This window comes from Erinaceus europaeus, chromosome 2 (genome assembly GCF_950295315.1).
Source record: "Erinaceus europaeus chromosome 2, mEriEur2.1, whole genome shotgun sequence".
NCBI lineage: Eukaryota > Metazoa > Chordata > Mammalia > Eulipotyphla > Erinaceidae > Erinaceus > Erinaceus europaeus.
In genome coordinates, this window is record NC_080163.1 from 188,862,632 (window position 1) to 188,885,368 (window position 22,737).

At 50.4% G+C, this 22,737-nt stretch overlaps 1 protein-coding gene and 1 long non-coding RNA gene across 5 annotated transcripts in view; one reads left to right on the forward strand and one right to left on the reverse strand.

Moving 5' to 3' along the window:
• The window catches only part of LOC132536823 (uncharacterized), a 298,410-nt gene that overhangs the window by 33,829 nt on the left and 241,844 nt on the right, over nt 1–22,737 (reverse strand). The gene's annotated exons all lie outside the window — the stretch shown is intronic.
• The window catches only part of AKT2 (AKT serine/threonine kinase 2), a 54,801-nt gene that overhangs the window by 27,260 nt on the left and 4,804 nt on the right, over nt 1–22,737 (forward strand). For all 4 annotated transcript variants that reach the window (XM_060185956.1, XM_060185957.1, XM_060185958.1 and 1 more), the window contains exons 3-10: nt 2,884–3,012; nt 4,744–4,859; nt 16,660–16,800; nt 17,221–17,352; nt 19,053–19,118; nt 20,438–20,506; nt 21,093–21,215; nt 22,552–22,680. In XM_060185956.1, the coding sequence (XP_060041939.1) occupies nt 2,884–3,012; nt 4,744–4,859; nt 16,660–16,800; nt 17,221–17,352; nt 19,053–19,118; nt 20,438–20,506; nt 21,093–21,215; nt 22,552–22,680 (905 nt within the window). The remainder of the gene's footprint in view (nt 1–2,883; nt 3,013–4,743; nt 4,860–16,659; nt 16,801–17,220; nt 17,353–19,052; nt 19,119–20,437; nt 20,507–21,092; nt 21,216–22,551; nt 22,681–22,737) is intronic.

Consider the following 22,737-nt stretch of genomic DNA (forward strand, 5'->3'; position numbering starts at 1 on the left):
CGGGGGGGGGGCGGGTTGAACTATGTTCTTGTGTGTGTGTGTTTTTTAATTTATTCCCTTTTGTTGGCCCTTGTTTTATTGTTGTAGTTATTGATGTTGTTGTTGTTGAATAGGACAGAGAGAAATGGAGAGAGGATGGGAAGACAGAGAGGGGAAGAGACCTGTTTCACAGCCTGTGAAGTGACTCCCCTGCAGGTGGGGAGCCGGGGGCTCAAACTGAGATCCTTATGTCAGTCCTTGCGCTTAGCGCCATGTGTGCTTAACCCGCTGTGCTACCGCCTGTCTCCCGCATGTGGTATTGTGTGTGCTCTACCAGGTGTGCCACAGCCTGCCCACCTTGAGTCCTTTTCTACCAAGTATCCAAATCCTTATTGTTCACTTAAGTCCATTATTTAAAGATAATGATTTTTAAAGTGTTCTATTTATTTTATTTTTGAGAGAGATGCAGAGAGAGACACAAAGAGAAATACCAGAGTACTGCCCACATAGTCAACGACTGCCACCTCTCCAGATTCAAAGGAGGTCTTGAAACTTTACATCAGGCTCAACCTGACGCTGTTGACTGGCTACGGAAGAAGGGCAAACGCTAGAAGGGAGTCTGGCGGTAGCGCAGCGGGTTAAGCGCAGGTGGCGCCAAACTCAAGGACTGGCAAAAAGGATCCAGGTTTGAGCCCCCGACTCCCCATCTGCAGGGGAGTCGCTTCACAGGCGGTGAAGCAGGTCTGCAGGTGTCTGTCTGTCTTTCTCTCCTCTTCTCTGTCTTCCCCTCCTCTCTCCATTTCTCTCTGTCCTATCCAACTACATTGACATCGATAATAACTACAACAATAAAACAAGGGCAACAAAAGGGGAATAAATAAATAAATAAAGTTTAAAAAAAAAAACGCTAGAAGAAGAAGAACTGCACAGCTCTGGCTTGTGGTGGTGGTGGTGGGGCTTGAACTTGGGACTTAGGAGCCTCAGGCATGAGAGTCTCTTTGCATAACCATTATGCTATCTAACCCCGCCCCGTTTTCATTATTTTTAAAAAGGCAGTTTAACTTTCTCCTTTTCAAGGTAGATGACTTCTCTTTTTTTCTGGCCACAAGGTCCAGTACAATGGAGACAGGAGTGTCTTTCTCTTGGGAAAACTTTGAACTTTTTTGTCACTGGGTTTGATATTAGCTGTGGGTTCTTCATATGTGCCCTTTTATCATGTGGAGGAAATTCCCTTCTATTCCTAGCTTGCTTCAGTATTTTTATCACGAAAGGGTATTGGATTTTGTCAAATGCTTTTTCTGCGTCAGTTGAGGTGACCATATGACACCCCCCCATTCTGTTAATATTGCACCAATTGGTTCTCCTGTACTGAACCACTGTTGGCTTTAGGGTGTTGATGCTTTTTGAATTTTATGTACAATAGAATCAATTAACATTTACATTTGAAAGAATCTTTAGTAAGTTGAAACATGAGATACGGAGGACATTGGCTTGCTCAGAGTGTCGCTATAAATATCTGTATCTTCAGCGTCATAAATGGATTATCCTTGTCAGATTAACCAGAGACCCAGGAAATAAAAGTGACTTATTGACAGCTACACAGCAAGTAGAGCTCCAGGCCTGCCTGCCATCCTGCCTCCCCTTGGCCCGCATGAATTCAGGGCTGGGCACACTGTTTGCTTACACAGTGGGCTGATGATAAAAGCATTTATTAAGTGCCTGGGGTGTGCTTGGCCCCAAGCCAGGTGCTTTATGGCTGCTATCTCATTTTATTGTAACAATTTAGAGATAGAATTCACATGCCATACAACTCCACAGTTTGAATTGTATAACTCAGTGGCTTTTAATAGATCGTCAGGCTTGGGCATCTGTTGCCACAGTCAGTTTTGCCCACCCCTGGCCCTCACCCTCCAGTTGCCCCATCCCTCCACTCCCACCCCCTGGATCAATTTCTCTCATACACATTCTCTCTGACATACACAGACACACGCACCACACCACCCCACCCCATCCCAGGCAGCCATTCATCTATTTTTCCCATCTACTGATTTGCCAGGTTGGACCTTGTATATAAATGAAATATAACTAGTGATAAGCAGCTGAGTCCTAGACATACATTCTAGTCTGTCCGTGCCACAGCGGCTTTCCACGTTCCATTTTTTTTTTTTTGTGAGCCATTACTAAATATTTCATCGCATGGCTTTGCCCCATTTTGTTTATCCATCTGTTAACTAACCGATGGGACTCTTGCTCTGTTTCCTCTTCTTACTCCCATAAGTAATTTTGCTAAGGAATTTTTTTGTAGAAGCTTTTATGTGGATATATCTTACCATTTAATTTAAATCTTCAGCCTTTTGAGGAGTGGGCCCGGGGTGTGTGTGTGTGTGTGTGTGTGTGTGTGTGCGCGCGCGCGCGCGTGCGCGCGCGCTCAGAGTGCTTGGATTTTGCTGGTTCAAACAAATGGAAGGAGTTGGGACGCTTCGAGGGCCCAGCAGCAGTCACGCCCCACCTGGCACAGTGTTTTGACATTTGATCCACCTGCACAGCTGTACTGGTGAATACCAGCCCATGGGATTTGGCCTTACAGGGCCACAGGGCATGTATATTTGGAAGCCTGGGCCTCCCCTGGGATGGGGCCACATGCTGGCAAGGGTGGCTTGTTGCTGGCCACATGCTGAGGCAGCTAGTGCTCTGGGACACTGCAGCAGGCATGACCTCTGGATCACTCGGGTCTGGCCCAGTGTCCATCCTGCGTCAGCAAGCATTTCTCTGAGAGGCCTCTCCTGCCTGCCCTCTTGTCCTCCTCTGTCCCACTGAGTTGAGGTGCACCTTTTAGGCTCTGTGCCACGAGGATGTGGCTCAACCTTGCCCTGACCTCTGTCCATACCGCCTCCCTCGCTTCAGGTGAATACATCAAGACCTGGAGACCCCGGTACTTCCTGCTGAAGAGCGACGGTTCCTTCATCGGCTACAAGGAGCGGCCTGAGGCCCCCGACCAGTCCTTACCCCCCCTAAACAACTTCTCTGTTGCAGGTGTGGTGCATCTTTGGCTGGCTGGGTGGACCCTGGGTTTAGGTGCTCAGAACGGGTCACAGATGGCCTGAGAGGCTCAGCTACTCTTGGGCTGTGGCCTGACTGGGTGCTGTTAGTTCTTAGAGTCATTGCCCACTTTGCCCTACTTTGTCTCCGTGTAGGCTGGACCTGGTAGGGCTTTGCTGGTGGGAGGTGGAGATGGGGCAGAAGGGAGGAGCCAGGGTATCTCCCCAACCACTTGCCCCAGGCTGCCACACACCTGGGGCCCTGTATCAGGGTGACGTTATGATCCTCGGTGCCTTTAACCACCCTCTACTCAGATGATCACTGGGCTAACCTCACGTCCTCTTGTCTCTGCCATGTGCCCAAGTGGGACCCTCCTGCTGGACCCTAGCTAATGAACACCTGGTAGACCCAAAGCCCTTGAAAAATCATGATTCTATCTTCCACCCCCTGCCAGCTTCTTTCCCTACTGACCTGTTGGGTCACCAGGTGACTTATACACTGTCTGCCGAGAGCACTTCAGAGACCCCCCACCCCATCTCCACAGTTGCTCCTTAGCTGGCCCCCGCCCCCCATTTCCACCTAGCTCACAGCACCGGCTTCTTCCCTAGCTTCACTCCTTTAGGATACCCCTGCTGGTCTGGGGTCCTTCTCTGCTCTCCTCTCTTTTCTGTTGAAAACTCATCTTCACAGCTGTGCCAGTGTGCTGGTGGTGCTCCTGACATGCCTGTTCCTCACCCTGGCTTCTTACCTGACCCCTAGCCTGTATGCTTCTCCTGGGTGTCCTGTCCTCTAAGACCTTGTACTCAGCGTATCACAGACTGACTCAAGTTTCCCCTCTGCTCCTCAGGCTTCTCCTCTTCCCTGTTTCTATCTCTGGGAGGACCCGGTTGCCCCTTGGCCCTCAGGCCTTCTGTGCTTGGGCCTAGAAGTCTCTCCACTACCCTGTGACCTGTCTACTTGTGCTTTCTTCCCCTCTCCAGGCTACACTGGTGAAAACCCAGCCTCTCTGTCTGTCTGTCTGTCTGTCTGTCTGTCTGTCTTATCTGTCTGTCTGTCTTGTCTGTCTGTCTATCTATCTATCTATCTATCTATCTATCTATCTATCTATCTATCATCTTCTCCCCCCTTTCCGATTAGAGGGGTGTGTTGAAATGTGTTCCCTACTAAAAGCCTTCCATGGCTCCCTGCTGCCCTCAGCAAAGTTGCGATTACTCACTAGGCTGCTCTCAGCCTCTCTCACATCTTTCCTCCTCACACCTCCCTCTGGTAGAGGGAATAGAGTGTTTTCTTTCTCAAGTTCCAGGAGTCAACTTCCTGCTCTGGGCTTTGTGCATGATACACCTTTCTCATGACATAACCTTCCTCTTTCTTTCAGAACTTCATGTAGAGATGCCCCTTCCTCTGAGGAGCCCTCCTAGGTCCCCAGGCTAGGTTGGCTTCCTCCCATCAGAGCCCCAAGTGTTGAGCCATTGCTGTCTGATGAACCGTCCCTCTTATACATGTGGTGCGCGCGTGCGCGCGCGCGCACACACACACACACACACACACACACACACACACACACGACCTTGAGCTTTGTGGGGAGACTTGGCCAGCACTTTTCCTGGTCATGCAGGTGTCCCCAACACTACCTGGTACAAGTTTGCATGCATGAGGGGGCTTGGGGAGTGTGAGCAGGAGCCTGGCAGGCTGCCCCATCCTCTCAGCTCTCCCCTCTGCCTGCAGAATGCCAGCTGATGAAGACTGAGCGACCGAGGCCCAACACCTTTGTCATACGCTGCCTGCAGTGGACCACAGTCATTGAGAGAACCTTCCATGTAGATTCTCCAGATGAGAGGCAAGTCGGGCTGTGTCGCCCACCTTGGAGTCCATGGGAAGGCTCAGTGATAAAAGGGGGCAGATGAGCAGATTGCCCGAGTGCCCTGTGGTGCCTTGGGACACTAGTAGGTGCCTCCTTAGGCGTTTCCTTTCTCAGCACCTCCAGGAAGAGCGGAGGTCTTTAGCCTGCAGGCCTGGTTCTGTTCTCCTGGAGGATGTGTTGGAATATCTGTGGCACTCTGAGCCCAGCCTCAGGGCCTCTGAGTTCTAAAGGCCAGACTTGGGTTTTATCATTCAAAGAGGAGACATAGATTTCTTTGGATACAAAATTAAATAGTATAAGGTATCTTGTGAAAGCTTCGCTCACTTCTGCCCTGTCCACCTGGGCCCAGCATCAAGTGCTGCTCTCAGATGTCCTAGAAGTGCCCTGCGCATGTGGACAAGCTTCTTCAGATAGACTCTCACTCCCCATTCCTTGTTTTTCCTCTTTACACTAAAGGTAGCATTGGAAGCCGACTGCTCTAAACTGTTTTTTTTTTTTTTTTTTTTTTTACAATGTGGGTCTTGGGGAATCCTCCTGCATGAACACACAGAGAACTGTTGCAGCGGTTTTTTTTTTTTTTTTGTAAACAACGGCTCATTTTGTCCTCAGGCTTATTTAGCAAGTTTTTTTTTTTAATGGTTTTTATTTATTTATTTTTCTTTTGTTGCCCTTGTTGTTTTATTGTTGTAGTTATTGATGTCGTCGTTGTTGGACAGGACAGAGAGAAATGGAGAGAGGAGGGGAAGACAGGGGGAGAGAAAGACACCTATAGACATGCTTTACCACCTGTGAAGCGACCCTCCCTGCAGGTGGGGAGCCAGGGGCTCGAACCGGGATTCTTACTTGGATCCTTGAGCTTTGCTCAACGTGTGCTTAACCCGCTGTGCTACCGCCCGACCCCCGTTGTTATTTTTAAGATTTTATTTATTTGGTTTTTTGTTTATGAGCAAGGTGGGGGCATGGAGAGAGATCGCTCTGGAACATGTGCTGCTGGGAATTGAATCTGGGAGGACGTCTTGCTTGAGAGTTCAATGCTTTACCCACTGTGTTATCTCCCAGACCGCTGTTTAACAGTTCTTTCTCCATTGCACACATGCTACAGTGAAATGCCTTGGGCTTATCTTGTTTGACAGCTGAGCGGGTATAGCTGTGAGATGAATTCTCAGAAGTAGGGCTACGGGACCACAGGGAATGTACGTTTGTTTTGAGAACTCAGTGTTCCTTTTAGGTGCTGTGTTGTGTCCTCACAATCTCGTTATTTCCAGATGTTTGGACTTTTAGAGATTGGATAAGCTAGTCTTAACTGACTTTTTTTCTTTCGTGGATGAGTTGAAGTATCTGTCCACTAGTTCACAGACCATAAGAGTTTCCTTTCTGAACTGCCTGTCTTTTGTTTCCCTTTGAGGTAGTTTCTTTCTTTCTTATTTCTGAAAGTATTTCATATATTAGGACACTCGGGCCTTTGTAATTAGTGGTGAGTACTTTTTCCATTATCCCTCACTTGGAGAAAACTTGTCTGCGGGGGGGTGGGGTTCAGCTACCCCACTGGAGAACCCTAAAATGGTGCCATCCAGGAGAACTTTCTAATGTTCCGGCTCTGGACTTGTGATGCCCAAGTATGTAGCCATCAGCTGTGTGTGCCTCTGGAACATTTGAGATGTGGTCAGTACAACTGAGGGATGGGTGTTTTACATTTTAATTAAGTGTGAGTAGCCATGTGTGGCTAGTGGTCACTATCTAGGACCACACGCCTCTGGAGCACCCACAAAACAATGACACAAGATGTGCATACCATGACCCATGCTGTAGCTGTCATCAGCGCCTCCCCAGTGTCAAAATACACTCATCCTGGCCTAGGGAGACAACATAGTGGTTATGCAAAAAGATGTTTATGTCTGGGACTTGGGCGGTAGTGCAGCGGGTTAAGCACATGTGGCACAAAGCACAAGGACCGGCATAAGGATCCCAGTTTGAGCCCCCGGCTCCCCACCTGTAGGGGAGTCACTTCACAAGCGGTGAAGCAGGTCTGCAGGTGTCTATCTTTCTCTCTCTGTCTCTGTCTTCCCTTTCTCTCTCCATTTCTCTCTGTCCTATCCAACAACAATGACATCAGTAATAACTACAACAATAAAAAACAAGGGCAACAAAGGGGAATAAATAAATACTTTTTAAAAAATTAAAATAAAAAAAAAGTTTATGTCTGAGGCCTGAGGCTCAATCCCCTGTCCCATTGTAAACCAGAGCTGAGCAGTGCTCTGGTAAAAAAATAAAAATAAAAAATAAACACTCCCCTGCCAAATAGCAGAATTGTTGGCTCAGATCAGTTCAGGTGTCCTCAGTAGAAAACCAGGGACCAGAGCATGGGTTGCCATTAAAAACAAATTAAGACCATTAGGTGCACTGAACCTGGGCTTTGAGGAGTCAACCATGGAGATGGAAAGCAGCAATTCTAGGAAAAGGAACCAGCCTGTGCAAAGGCTTGGAGGTGTGGCCTCTGTCATCCAGAGATTCAAGGACCAGGGATCTTAAAAAAGGGGAAGTGGAGGCCTTAAAGCCAGTGGGCTCAGCCAGGGCCTGGACTCCAGATGGAGCTCCCCACAGGGCTTGGCAAGCCATGGATTGATCAGGACGTGTCACAGGGCTGCTAAAAGATCAGGAGTGGGGGGGGGGGGGCGTTTAGGGGTGATAAACAGGAAGCCCTTGATTCAGCAGTACCTGGCACAGTTTGCAAGCTGGAAAAGTAGGCGAGAGCCTCTGGTTTCCATTTAAAAGGATGCCATGCCCTTCAGTGTGAGGAAGATTCCCTTTACTAAGACTGGGTGTGGGTTGGGGTGGAAGGGCTCCTGCTTCCTTACTCTCCTTAGCACTTACTCCCCTGCCTCTACCACTGGAGAGGAGTCTGCTGGGACTACTCTGAGACCAGGGCCCACATTCACCCTGGGCAGGGGGGTCCTTCAAACCAGGAACTCAGCTCTGCTGTGGCTGCCCTCAGTACCCCATTCACATAGGCCTGAGCCTGGGGAGAAAAGGGACAGAGGGCAGGGCAGCCTGGCCACACCGGAGACTGGTTATTCCTAGATGCTCTTGTGCTGTTCCCATCTGCTCTCCTTAGGAGAGCTGGAGGGAGCCCCCTCCCCATATCTCCCACCTCCCGTTAGCCTGTATCAGACATTAGGAAAGTTCAAAGTCTAGTGCTGTGAGTGTCCAGATACCTTGCCCCCCCTCCGTTTGCTGTAGTTGTCTCAACTGGCTGTTTGATGCTGAATCTTGAACTTCTGTCCGTCCTTTTGTAACACTTCCCTCCTTGATTCTTCAGCAGACACTCCTATGAGTGAGGACTTAGTACCTATCAAAACTATGGTGCCATTACCATTGAGCCTGAAATCACTAGTTTTAACCCCAATAAACTCTCCACTTCTGTGCCATACCTGAATTTTCCCCAGTGGGCCTCAAAATGTTTTCAGATTCAGCCCAGAGATATCCTGTCTTGTTGGACTTTTTTTTAACTCTCACTCAGTTCTGCCTTTTGTCTCCCCACGACAGGGATTTTGTTGTTAAGATGGTGCCAGAGATGAGGCCCAGGCTTTTATGCTTGTGCTCTGTTGCTAAGTGACCTCTCGAGTCCACTAAAAAAAAGAATCTTTTTATTTTTGTCACCAGAGATCTCGATGGGTCTCACTGCCCAGTCTTTTTTCTTTTTACTTCTCACTTGTTCTTCTTTATCTTTTTTTCTTTCCTTTTTTTTTTTTTCTTTTTCTATTTTTCTTCTTTATCTAAGAGGGTGAAACTGAGAGAGATGGGGAGGAGAGATAACCTGTTGCACTGCTCCACCACTTGTGGGGTGGAGTCCTGGGCTTGAACCCAGGTCCTTGTGCATTGTGATGTGTGCACTCAGCCGGGTGTACCCCTGGCCGGCCCCTTTCCCATTCTTCCCTTTCTTAAGCCAGAGCACTGCTCAGCTCTGGTTTATTGCAGTGCAGGGGTTTGGATCTGGGACTTGGAGCCTCAGGCATGAAAGTAGCTTGCATAGCCACCCTGCCGCTCCCCAGCTGAGTTACTTGTCTTACAGAACATCCCACACTCTGCATGTGTGGTTATTAGCACCTTTTGGTGCTGGTTACTTTGTTCCTTTGTACCTATATTTCCTGGAGCCAGGGTACCAAACCATGGCCTGGCTTCCTATTTTTATAAATAAAGTTTTACTGGAGCATAACCTCACCCATTTCTTTACGGATGTCCATGGGTGCTTTGGCCTATTAAGTCAGAATAGAGTCAACATTTCATTCGGTGTTTGATCAGAGGTTCCTGTAAGTCATTGCTATATAGTCCAGGCTTTTGTATTGTGCCCTGTGATGTTCTTCACACAATGATAAATTACCCACCAATACACCTCTCAGCTGACAAGTTATGATAGAGACTAAAATATTTATTCTCTGGAGTCTCCCAGGAGAAGTTTCCAGATCCCTGGTATTGGCAGGTTTATTTGCTGTTTTGTTTTTTTTTTTACCAAAGAACTGCTCATCTCAGGTTGATGGTTATGTAGGGGATTGAATCTGGGCCTTTGGAGCTTCAGGCACGAGAGTCTGTGCATAACCATTATGCTATCTGCTCTAGCCTGGATGATCTTTTAAATGTAAATCTCGTGCAATTTCTCTTCTTAGAATGCTGGGTGGCTGCATAATCTTTCTTTTTCCGTCACTCCACCAATCTACTGGATGTGACATTTTCTGTTTACTTTTTAATGCTGGGAGCATAAATTGATACTCAGTAAGTGTTTGTTGAGTGAATAAAACAGTAATTAAGACTGATTCTCTGCCGAGCCAGAGCCTTCTTTAAGATTATAAATGTTGGCTTGTTTTGTGCTCACAGCCTCTCTAGGGGGGCAGTTCCTCACCATTACATAGAAATAAATAAATAAACTTAGTAAAGAAGAGTAAAGAGGGATCTGGATTTTCCTCTTCTGGATAGGCATCTGTGAGCAGAGGGCCACCCCAGATGCCCTCCCACAGGGAACATGTCTCTAGGTCAGAGAGGGGCCCTGGTTAGGGAGAAGGGATTCCCAGCGGCCATGAGAATAGACCTGTGCTGGGAGGGCAGCCCTGCCACCCCCAGCCACTGGTTACCGAGCTTCCCTCTGGGGCATGGTAGGTTCTACTCAGCAGGGTCCCCCAGGGCTCTGTGCCACTCTACGGTGGACTCAGTTCCTGGCTGTCCTGAGGAGAAGCAAGTGTGAAGGTGCCCTGCCGAGTACCCGGCCTGTAGAGTTGAGCTTGCTGGTGCCTTTCCTCTCCTCTGGGTCATGCTTCTTCCCATCACCCCCAGCGCATCCCCCACACAGCAGCTGCTGACTTCACACAGGATCCTGTCACCCCTTGTGTAAAACCCTTCAGAGAATCAATCCCCCCTCCCCTGATGTGACGGATTAAGACATAAATCCCTGACATAGCACCATGTGGAGCCTAGCAAGGTCTGAGTCCACCCTTCCTCCTTCTCCATCTCCTTTCCTCTCTGTCAGCCCCAGCCGCACTGGTTCCAATTGTGCCTTCAACAGATACCAGGGCTTCCTCCTGCTTGCCTGAGCCATGGATTTCTTTTCCTTTGCAAGGAGGAGAAAAAAAAAAGCTGTCTGGCTTTGTCTCTCTGCCTCCACGTCCTTATATAGGATGAGCTCAGTGCCTACCTGCTTCTTTATAGGGCCATTGGGAGGACTCGAGGAGCTAGCTCGCGTGTGGCCCAGGAGGTGGTGTAGTGGATAAAGCATTGGTGACCCCCCTCACCTCCATTTCTTATATTTCACAGTCTTGTATCAAATGCCTGTGCTCAGCATGGGAATGACCCATGTTCCAGGGGACTTTCAGGACCTCAGAGAGGCCTCCCTTCCCTCGCCAGGGCCAGCCCTGGAGCCTTTACACATCTATCTTCTCTGTTAGGCGAGGAGCCCCCATGGGGCTTGCTCCACGCTGCCCCCGCAGCGCCCGGAACAAGACCTGGCACACAGAGGACTCTCAGGAAGTGTTGGCTGGCTGGCAGGGCAAATTCTCACAGCCACTCTTTGAGGCACTTCCTCTGTGCCAGGGACTGCTCTAAGCACTTTGCCTGCAGTGTCTCATTTCACCCTTACTCGGCCTTCTGGTCCCCACTCTGTGTCTCAGCCATTTGAGGCACTGGAAAGCGAGGGCCTGCTCAGTGGTAACCTCCAGGAGGGGCAGAGCTGGAGTTCAGGCCAGGATGTCCATCCCACCCAGGGTCTGCTCGTCCCCCTCGAGCCCATGCCACACTCTTCAGGATCCTGCCCTGTGCTACTTGTGATGGGGCGGGGTGCACCATGTGGCTCCCCCAAAGTGCCTCCAGTCCACATGATGATAGGAAGGCTCGCAGAAGTCAACCTGATGGGAGAAATGCTTTGGGGGGACCAGGACTGTCTGGCTTTGTCTCTCAGCCTCCACGTCCTTATATAGGATGAGCTCAGTGCCTCCTGCTTCTCCATAGGGCCATTGGGAGGACTTGAGGATCTACCTCACGTGTGGCCCAGGAGGTGATGTAGTGGATAAAGCATTTGACTCTCACACATAATGTCCCGAGTTCGGTCCCTGGCATCGCATGTGCCAGAGTGATGCTGTGCTTCTCTCTACCTGATCTCTCATACTTTAAAACATATTATTTATTTATTCCCTTTTGTTGCTCTTGTTTTTATTGTTGTGGTTATGATTGTTGTTATTGACGTCGTTATTGTTGGATAAGACAGAGAGAAATGGAGAGAGGAAGGGAAGACAGGGGGAGAGAAAGTCAAGCCAGTCACAAGTCCTGAGATTTGGCTTTTCTGCTCTCTCCTGGGACCATGGCATGGTGTCCCTCACTTCCTGGACCTTCCCGGGAGAGCACCCAGCTTCCCCTCCTGGACCTTGTCCTCAGGGTGCAAGGGCCAGTGCCAGAAGCAGCAGGGTGGTCATTGGTGTGAGTCTCCGAAACCTGCTTGAGGGTCGAAGATCTCTGGGGCTACTACTCTTCTCTGTCTGTCTCTGGGGGCAGGAGGCTAATGCCTCCTGACTTTTTTTGTTTTAATTAATTAATTTTTATTTAATTATTATTGGATAGAGACAGGGAAATTGAGGGGGGAAGGGGAGATAGAGAGGGAGAGAGAAACACCTGCAGCACTGCTCCACCACCACTCGTGAAGCTTTCCCCCTGCAGATGGGGACCAGAGGCTTGAACCCGGATCCTTGTGCACCTTAATGTGAGCGCTTAGCCAGGTACGCCACTGCCTGGCCCTTGTTTGTTTGTTTTCCCCCCCTTCCTTTTTTTTTCTTCTTTTCTGATAGAGACAAGGGGGAGAGAAAGACACCTATAGCACTGCTGCTTTTCTCATGGGTGTGGACCACGGACTTCCGAAGTTCTCCTCTGAGGGGTGAAGGGTCGTGAGTCCCTGTTCTAGGTGGGAGCTCCCCTCTGCCCCAGACACCATGTTGCAAATCCTAGAGGAGTGTCCTGGACAGAGGCCCTTGCTTTTTCTCTGGATTTCTGCGTGCTGCAGTCTTGCAACCTTGGTCCAGTTGGAACAGAGGTGGGAGAGTCCCAGTTACCCCCAGCTGACTCCTTGATCCCAAGGACTCCAGGAGTCCCCACTACTGTCTTGAACGCCTTCCTAGGGTTACACTTTCTCTATACAGGGTCCTTTGCATGCAGCAGTCCTGTTCCATCTCTGCCCCCCCGTCATGCTCACCCCCAGCATCTGAGCACCCCTAGTCTCCTCAGGAGAGGGGCGAACTGGAAGGATGAACTGGCCCAGGTGGCAGAGTGGCTGTTTGAGCCCATTTCCTTTTTTTTTTTTTTTGTCTCCAGGGTTATCAATGGGACTATGAGTCCACTACTCCTGGAGGCTATTTTCCCATTTTGTTGCCCTTCTTGTGGTTGTTATTGTTGTTGTAGCTGTTGTTGTTGTTGGATAGGACAGAGAGGAGGAAAGACACCTGCAGACCCGCTTTACCTCCTGTGAAGCGACCCCCCTGCAGGTGGGGAGCTGGGGACTTGAACCAGGATCCTTACACCGGTCCTTGCACTTTGTTCCATGTCCGCTTAACCCGCTGTGCTACCGCCCAGCCCCCAAGCCTACTTCCTCATCCCTGGCTCTGAGGCTCAGAGAGGCTGCTCCAGGGCAGCCTGTGTAGCCTGAGCATTGTTTATTTGTGCAGGCTGCTCTGACGGTGTCCTCTCATTCCTCCTAAGCAAAGGTGGTGGCACACATCAGGCAGCTTGTTTGCATTGTGCTCTTTTCACGAGCTCTCATAAGAGAGACTTTTTCTTTTCTTCTTTTTAGTTAGTTTAGTTATTTTGAATAGAAACAGAGAGTGCAGGAGGAGATTGAGAGGTAGAGAGACACCTACAGCACTGTCTCACTGCTCATGAAGCTTCCGCTACACATCCGGATGGGGACCAGAGGCTTGAACCTAGGTCCTTATGCTCTCTACTGTGTGCTCTACTGGGTGAGCCACCACCCAGAACACTGGAGTTTTCCTTTTCAATGTATTCGACATAGCTTGTAATTAATTTGTGGACCCCCCCCCATTCCCCACCACACACACCCATATGGGTTTCTATCTCTCTCTCTCTTACTCTCCTCCCCCCATTTCTCCATCAGTGTTATTACTGGGGATTGGTGTCTTCACAACAAACCCACTGTTTTCAGCAGCCATTTTATTTCTTTTTGGCAGAGATAGAGAAATTGAGAAAGAAGGGGGAAAAGAGGAGGGAGAGAGAGAGAGACCTACAGCATTCCTTCACTACTCATGAAGCTTCCCTCCTACAGGTGGGGACCAGGGACCTGAACCCTGGTCTTTGCTCATGGTAATGTGTGAACTCTAACACACACACACACACACACACACACACACACACACACATATCTACCTCTGCCATGGCCTTACAGCCAAAGTCAGCATTTTAAAATTTCTAAGCTACCAGCAGTAGAGTACAACCTGAGGCCCTCAGTTTGATCCCAAGCACTGCATATGCCAGAGTGGTGCTCTGGTCTGTCAATAAACTCATTAAAAAAAACCATCTATTAATGAGGGAGGTGGAAGCAGGGGAAAACCAGCACAGCACCGTGGCATGGGCGATGCTGGGGATCAAACTTAGGATCTCTCGCCTGAGAGTCCAGTGACTAAAACTATTGGGAACTGATAACATACATATATGGTGTGTGTGTGTGTGTGTGTGTGTGTGTGTGTGTGTGTGTGTGTGTGTGTGTGTCTCCCGCCCTCTCTTCCCCTCCCTCCTTCCCTCTTGGAAAACTAGGAGCGTGAATACAGGCATAAGGATTTATATTACAGTTTGTTCCAAAGACGGCCATGGGTGAAAATAAGTTGGGAAATGCTGGCCGGGGTACTGGGTTGAGGAGGGAAGAGGCCAGTGCCACTCTGCCTACATGTGCCCCGGGCATGAGCATGCAGTGGGCCTGGGGTCACTCCAGCCTTGGCTGCCTTACTCACTTATTCCCCAGGCGCCTGAACACTGAGTACCTGCCCTTAAGGAGTGACCGAACATGGGCTCGGGGGCATCTGACTGGGCAGGGGGCGGGCCCACCAGTCAGCACCTGCTGCTTGTGTTTGCTGTGCTCACGCACCTGCCTTCCAGAGTCTGACCTGTGTGAGCCAGCTGGGTTCAGGGACCATGTGGCTGCTGACTTTCCCAAGCCTTAGGATGGAGCTATCCTGCTTGTTGGTCCCAAAAGGTCACAGGCCCTTTGATTCCATCTACCAGACCCAGAGCCACTATTGGGTTTTTCTTGATTTTGTTTTTCAGTCCATGCCTTGGTCTCCCATCTGTAATGCAGGAGGGGGTAGGTTCTCTGTGCTTAACAGATGGAAGTGGAGTCTTTTTTTTTTTTTTTTTTTGCCACCACAGTTATCACTGGGGCTCCTGCCAGCACTAGGTACGAATCTACCCTTCCTGATGGCCATTTTGATTTTCGATTTTATAGGACAGAGAGAAATTGAGATGGGAGAGGAAAAAGATCAACACTTGCTGACTTGCTTTACTACTTCCCCCCTGCAGGTGGCCACTGAGGCTCAAACCTGGGTCCTTGTACACGGTTATGTGTGCACTCCACTGGGTGTGCCACCACCCAGCCCCCTAGAATGCGGCTTTTTCCCACTGACTCCCAACCCCTCTTCCTGGAGGCAACCAGAGCCCCTTGGGTCCTGACCGCCACTGCAGAGGTGTCGATGGCTTGTGTGATTGCCTGTGTCATTTCTGACTCCCCGGGCCAGGTGATTTGCTTCCCGTGGGTGCTGAGCACCTTGCACAGCCATTCACATGCACTGTTTTTATACCCCATCCCCACCGCCTGTCAGCTCACATGCTCACCGAGTTTCATGGAATCTTAAGACACCATCGCTCCAGGACACCCTGGTTTTCCATAATACCAAGGAAAAGCAGTGCCCAGTTAAATCAAGACAGCCTGCCAACCATAAAATGCACAGATTCTAGCAATAGCAAAACATGGGAAGTTGTACAGTGTGCGTTTTGTGGAGGGCTGTAGAAGTGGGGAGTTTGCTGTTGAGTTTGCTGCTAGAGGAAGGGGAGACTTGGGAGCTCGGGCCCACAGGTGGTGCAGGCTGACGAGTTCTCGTGTGGCCTTGGTCAGGGGTCTCTGCCTGCCTTCTGGGCTGGGAAAGATTCTGGAAGATGCGAGGTTGGCTGTATTCACTTAGGCTTATTTGTTTTTGCCTTTACTTTTTTTTAATTGGGGAAAATGAATGGTTTACAGTAAACAGTAAATATAGTTGTTGGCATACGTGTAAGATTTCTCAGTTTTCTGCAAGACATCCTAACCCCCGCCTAGGTCCTCCTCCACCATCGTGCACCTTGGCTCAAGTTGCTTGATTTAGGTGCCCGCCTCTCGTGCTCTCTGAATTCTCTCATTCTTACTGAACGCTTTGTTTTTCTCACTGTTCATGTGACTACTGTAAGCAAAACACAGAGTGACTGAACATGTGTTGTGTTGCATCTCATCAAAAAGTATGTAGTGGAGACAAATGGGGGCTCTGGACAATTTTGTATCTTTCCAGCTTCATAGTTTTCTTTTCTTCTTGGTCTCCAGTCATTTTGACTTATTCCCCTACATCTATTTTCCCACTAACCGAGCAGTTTGCAAGTATCAAAAGAAAATTCTTTTACAGAGTGTCAGAATGAGCTTACTGTTTTGAAGCCGGGTCTTCTTTTTCTGGGATCTGCTTCCCTGTCCACCAGGGAACCCCTGACCCATTGAGTCGTGTTCTGTGCTGGCTCTTGCTCTATGAGATCTCTAGTTCCTCTGCTGATCGAGTGCTTCTTTTTACTCTTGACTTCTTTTACAAGACATCTGTCATTTGTCAGCTTAGACTTGTCTATCACGTGTCTGCAGGACTTCAGAGATGTCCCCTTTTACCTTTACTTGAGGTTCATTTTTTTTTTTTTTGGGAGGGGGCCCTTTGTAGAAAGGTGTCCCCCCTCTTTGACCATTAATTGCTCCTTGACTTCAGGTGGCCATTCCTGCACAGGTGGTCTCTGTCCTTTATTCTGTTCCTGTCTTCTTCTCCCCACCCTAGTCAGAGGATCTAGACAAGCTCACCATGGACCCTCTAGCTCCTCTCAGAGTCAGAGAGATCTCTTCAAAAATGCCCCAAAATGTTTGCTGACCTCCTTGCCCATAGAAGAGACTAGAACTAAGCCCTTCCTGCCCCGAGGCCCAGACTCCCCAGAACTCATGTTCCCCCTGTCCTGTGCACATCCCACACAGGGAGGAGTGGATGCAGGCCATCCAGATGGTGGCCAACAGCCTCAAGCAGCGGGATCCTGGTAAGGCTTACGAGTGTGGCTCCCCCAGCGACTCTTCTGCAGCTGAGGAAATGGAGGTGGCCGTTAGCAAAGCGAGGGCCAAGGTGGTAAGTGCTCAGGGCCAGGTGGCTGCTCTGTGAGTGCCTCCTCCCTCATGTTGGCCTCGCCCCCTTGGGTTCATGTGGAGTGGGGTACAAGGACCTGGTTGTGACACTCATGACTATTCTGTAGGGCGGGTGACAGATGTCCTGTGAGGAGCAGCTTCCTCCCGGGTGCTTGGGAAGACCAGTCCACCCTCATGTCAGGGGGCCTGTGCTTGGGGCAGCAGAGTGGTGGGAGAGTGGTGCTCTGAAGGCCACTCTCAATCAAACAGTTGCTGCTCAGAGCCTCCCTTCCTGCTCCTGCCTGAGCCATCTGGCAACAGTGTCCTTTGATTTTTTTTTTTCTTCCCCTTTTTCTTTGTTAAAATTTCCTCCCATGGGCTCTATGCCAGGCACTGACTGCTTTCCTCTCCCCATCCCTGGCAGACCATGAATGACTTCGACTATCTCAAACTCCTGGGCAAGGGCACCTTTGGCAAAGTCATCCTGGTGCGGGAAAAGGCCACCGGCCGCTACTATGCCATGAAGATCCTGCGGAAGGAGGTCATCATCGCCAAGGTGGGTGCCCAGGGTCGCTGAGCCAGAGCTGACCTCCGCTGGAGCCTGACTGTGGCCAGAACACGGACCTGAGTCTTCTGTCCCTAGAGCCTCGATTCCTGCCTCCTCACCTCTGACACCCATATACCCTTCTTGGGCTCAGTCCTGTTAGTCCACAGTCAGAGAAGTGACCCTGAGGCTCCAGGAGGAGCAGGGCTGTCTGCCAGGCCCCCACCCTCTGGGCCTGGGGCTGAGGGGCCTATACTCAGCAGCTGCTGTCAAGAGGCCGAAAGGGCATCTCCCGATGATAAAAAGGCCTATAAGGAAGCTGTGGAGGGTAAGGTCTTGGCACAGGCTGTCTATGGGAGGCCTGGCAAAGAATGCAATTCTTTTGTTCCCCTTCCAACCTCCAGAGGTACAGACTTTTAAAAAAGAAAATATAAATATAATGGACCCCCATGTAGCTGTCATCCAGTTTCAAGAGTGGTCAGCATTCGCCCTATCTTGCTTTATCAGCTCTGCCCTTCCCTTCCCTTATTTTGGCCCTAGAGGTTTTGTTTTGGTGTGTGTGTGTGTGTGTGTGTGTAGGATAGGATAGGGAGAAATTGAGATGAGGGGGAAATAGGGAGAAAGATAGGAACCTGCAGACCTGCTTCACTGGTTGTGAAGCGACTCCCTGCAGGTGGGGAGCCGGGGGCTCAAACTGGGATCCTTGCCCAGGTCCTTGCACTTCATACATACTATGTGCACTTAACCTGGTGTGCCACCCCCCCTAGAGTGTTTTAAGGTGCATTTCTAGACAGCATGTAATCTCTCTCATATATACTTAGAGATCTCAAACAGATTTTAAAGAATATAATCACGGTTTGTGATCACACCCAGAAAAAGTGGTGCTCCTGGGGGCCTCATCCAAGCATGGTTTGGCAACCCAGCATGGTTGCCATTTTGGGCCCAGTTGTCTGCTGTGGACTGTCATGAGCTCGACAGTGTCCCTGACCTCTGCCCACCCCAGCCAGTACTGCCCTCCTGCTTCTAAAGTGTGACTTTCAGAAACATCTCAGACAGTATTCCAGAGGCAGCCTGGGCCCAGCCCAGGACTTCAGGCAGCTCTCAGGGCAATCGGTGAGCTCACAGGCCAAGGTTGAGCCTCTGCTAGAGAGTCCCAGGAGTGCTCACCCCAGTGGTTCTACTTCAGCTGGGGGGCCCAATAATTTGCATTTTCCTGAGGCCCCAGGCCATGCAGATGCTGCCGATGTGGGGACCACTCACAGACAACTGTGAGCCCCACTGTGACTAGAGCCAGTTTCTTCTCCCCAAAATACACTGTATAGGTGGTGATTCTCACCACCTGTGCACCACCTCAGAGGTCTCATATCTGGTAGTCCCTGTACCCATCTGAAACCCCTCTTCACACACCCATCCCCCCACTACCTGGTTAGAAATTGCTCTGTGGGTTTAGGTGACCAGATCCTTCCATCTATAGAGTCCCCACTGATTTCTCACCTCAGGAGTGGGGTGTGTGTGGGTGGGGTGGGAGGTGTTTGATCTGCTGCTGTTTCCTTTGGGCTTGTGGATGGCAGTGCTCTGCTCCTGCCAGTCTCTGCATGCTGCTAGCAATAGAACCGCTTTTCATCATGACGTTGCTCTCCGTCCCCAGAGCTGGGGTGTGGGGGGGGCACATGGTGTTACCCCTCAGCCCCTCACCCAGCCTCTGTCTGCAGGATGAAGTCGCCCACACGGTCACCGAAAGCCGGGTTCTGCAGAATACCAGGCACCCCTTCCTTACTGTGAGTGCCCCCCCCCCCCAGCAGAGCCTTGCTGTCTGCATTCATGGGCCTCTAGCCCTGCCCCTGTGAGGCAGATATGTCAGTCAGGGAGTAGGCCAGGGTGAGGCGGTAGACCCCCTAGATGGGCTGAGCCATGGCACCAAGGGACATCTTCTTTCCTGCTGACAAGATCTCATTTTTAGAAGACCCCAGAGGAGTGTGGCCACTGTCTTTGTGAGCTTAGAGCCGCCAGGCATGGCTGGTCTAAGTAGGAACACTCACTGCTTGCTTATTTCAGGTGTAAACAGAAAGCAGAATTTATTAGTGCTGCCTGTCAGCTTAGATTGAGGGGACCCTTTGGGGGCTACAGTCTCCCCCAGACCAGCAGCCACCCGTTAAATGGAGCAGGTCCGGGATGGCTTACAGGTTATCTCCTTAGCTCAGTTGCTGCTTAGCCACAGCACTTGTTCACATGCGTAGAAGAGAGAGCAGTAGAGTTACTAGCAGAGGAGTCACCAGGCCTGGAGAGATAGCTTAGCATTAGAGCAGAGGACTTCCATGCCTGCAACCCCAAAGGCCCCAGGTTCAGTCCTCCATACCTGTATACCAGAGCACTGCTCTGTCGTGTTTTCATGCCAGGGATATATAACCAGCGTCTCGCACAAGCAAGTCATGCGCTCCTTGGGGAGAAAACTCTGCCATGTGTGATGCCAGGGAATGAACTCAGAACTTTATGCTTCTAAATCTGGTGCTGTACCCATGACACCACCTCTGGATCTGCTAGAAGCATTTTCATCACAGGTGTTTTTGTTTTCACCAGAGCACTGCTCTGCTCTGATGCCTCAGGCATGAGAGTCTGTTACATAAGGACTATGCTCTGTCCCTAGCCCATAACAGTTTCGCTATTTTGTTAGTGGATCGCTCGTCTGTCCTTTTTTTGGGCTAGCTCCTAAGACCTTGCTAACTTCTAGTCACTAAATGTATGTGAGTGTTAACATACTTGACTGTATCACAGGAGGAAAAGGGACCATGATGTGAAACACCCATGGTTGGTTGGGGACGTAATTCCTCCCTGGCCGCGCCACACACACACACACACACACACACGGTGCTTCCTCTCAGTGACTTAGTTGAAGGCAGTGGCCAGAATGGTTCAGTAGCCCTCTCCCTGCTTTCAGAGCCACGTGCCCACTCACATGCCCAAAAAAGATGAACTGAGGCCCTGAACCGAGGAGCACGTGTGCAGACTCGGCTGTGGCCCTGGCTTCCTGGGCCCAGTGAAGAGCCCACCCTCTACCACCACCCCCCCCCCCATCCAACCCAGCCACCTCTGTTCACAGGCCTTGAAGTATGCCTTCCAGACCCATGACCGCCTGTGCTTTGTGATGGAGTATGCCAACGGTGGAGAGGTGAGCTGCGTTGTCCCCACCATCCAGCCTGACTTTCTGGGTGTCTCCTATCAGGGTCTGGAAGAGGCAGACAGGAATTAGGGAATGACTTGCCCAAGTTCACACAGCTGGTGAGCTCAGAGGGCGGTGGGGGTGGGGAGGTGGGGAGTTGGCCAACGGGGAAAAGGGGCTGGGTACACCAAGACCCCTTAGATCAGTTTCCCAAGGTCCTCTCAGTGCAGACACCAGCCACTTACTGTTAGAGATGCTGACATGTCCACCACCCCTTCCTCGCCTCTCACCCCTTTCTCTGTCACTCACTGACTGGTGGTCTTGCCTCCTTCTGTCTAGTTGTGTTTGTATGGTCACTTGCTCATGACTTGTGTTCCTCTCTGCTGCTGCACCCCCTCATGTACCTGTCCTCTCATGCCCTTCTTCCTGGCTCTCCTGCTGGCTTTCCCTCATTCTTCACCTCTTACTCTTTATCCCCCCACCCCCCTTCGCTACACACCGTCACTGTAGTTTCTGGAGCAAGTGTTGCTGTGTCACTGGGCTGGGTGTCAGCCTCTGCTCTGGGCCAGGGGTCTGACCTCACCTCCCCTGGCAGCTGTTCTTCCACCTGTCCCGGGAGCGTGTCTTCACAGAGGACCGGGCCCGCTTTTACGGTGCAGAGATTGTCTCGGCCCTCGAGTACTTGCACTCACGGGACGTGGTGTACCGAGACATCAAGGTGAGTGGTGCCTCTTTCCGGGCCACTGGACTGGCTGAGTTGTCTGTCCTGCTGGGAGTTTTCCCCTCATGGAGGGTCTATCTCATTGGTGTGCCTTGGGTTTGGCACCTGAGGACCTACCCCTCTCACCCAGGTTCTGGAACCTCTTGTGAGCAAACACTGCTACTCAGCTAAGGGTAGGGCTTTTTTTTTTTTTTTTTTTTTTTTTTAAGATTTTATTTATTTATTTAAGAAGATAGAGGGGGAGAGAGAGAACCAGACATCACTCTGGTACATGTGCTGCTGGGGATTGAACTCAGGACCTCATGCTTGAGAATCCAACGCTTCATACGCTGTGCCACCTCCCGGACCACAGGGTAGGGCACTTTAGAAGACAGCTTAGCAGAGTTCACCACAGCTGTACAGCCTCACCTCCTGCCAGCCAGCCCTCTTGCCCTAGATTTATGCACGGGGGGAGCAGGTCCCCCTTCCATTTCCAGTGGACTGTGTATGCCAGCCCCAAACCAGAATAACCCGTTATCTCTAACCCAATCCACTGTTAGAGAATGTGTTATATTTACAGTGTAGAATTCTGCATTAGCTAAAAAATAGGTCTCTAGGTGGACACATGCCGTGTCATGGCTCCTTTTCAAGTCCAGCACCACATGGGAGGCAGCATGGCACCTGTCTCTAGTGCCATAATGTCTCTCCCCCTCTCTCTAGATGCAAAAGGTGAATGGTGAAACATTAAAAAGGGGGGGCAGGTGGTGGCGCAACTGGTTGGGCGCACATGTTACAGTGCACAAGGGCCCAGGTTCGAGCCCCTGATCCCCACCTGCAGGGGGAAAGCTTCAGAAACAGGGCTGCAGGTGTGTCTCTCCTCTATCTCCCCCTTCCCTCCCAATTTCTGGTTGCCTCTATCCAATAAATATAATTAAAAAGAATTAAAACACAATTTAAAAAAATATTTAAAAATAAATAAATTTCAATCCCACTCATCACTGTGGGTGCCTCTCTCAGGCTGACACAGAGGGGAAAAGCCAGAACAGAGCAGATGAGTAATGAGAGAGATACAGAGAAAGACACATAAAGACCAGAGTGCTGCTCAGCTCTGGCTACTGGCAGTGCTGGGGGATTAAATGTGGGACCTTGGAGCCTCAGGCATCAGAGTCATTTGTGTGGCCACTATACTAGTCTCCTCAGCCCATCACTGCTGGGTTTTTATTGAGGGTTAGGGCAGGCAACCAGGAACTGAGGGGGCTGCTGGGACTGTGCTTTTGTGGCCCAGCCTTGGAGCCCTGGAATGATGGTCATCTCCCGGAATTACATGTCCCTGACCTGTTGGCTTTTCCCACAGCTGGAAAATCTTATGCTGGACAAAGATGGCCACATCAAGATCACTGATTTCGGCTTGTGCAAAGAGGGCGTCAGCGATGGGGCCACCATGAAGACCTTCTGTGGGACCCCTGAATACCTGGCACCTGAGGTGTTTGGGGCTGGGAGTCCCAGTAGCACTCAGGACTGAGGGAGGAGGGACCCTCAG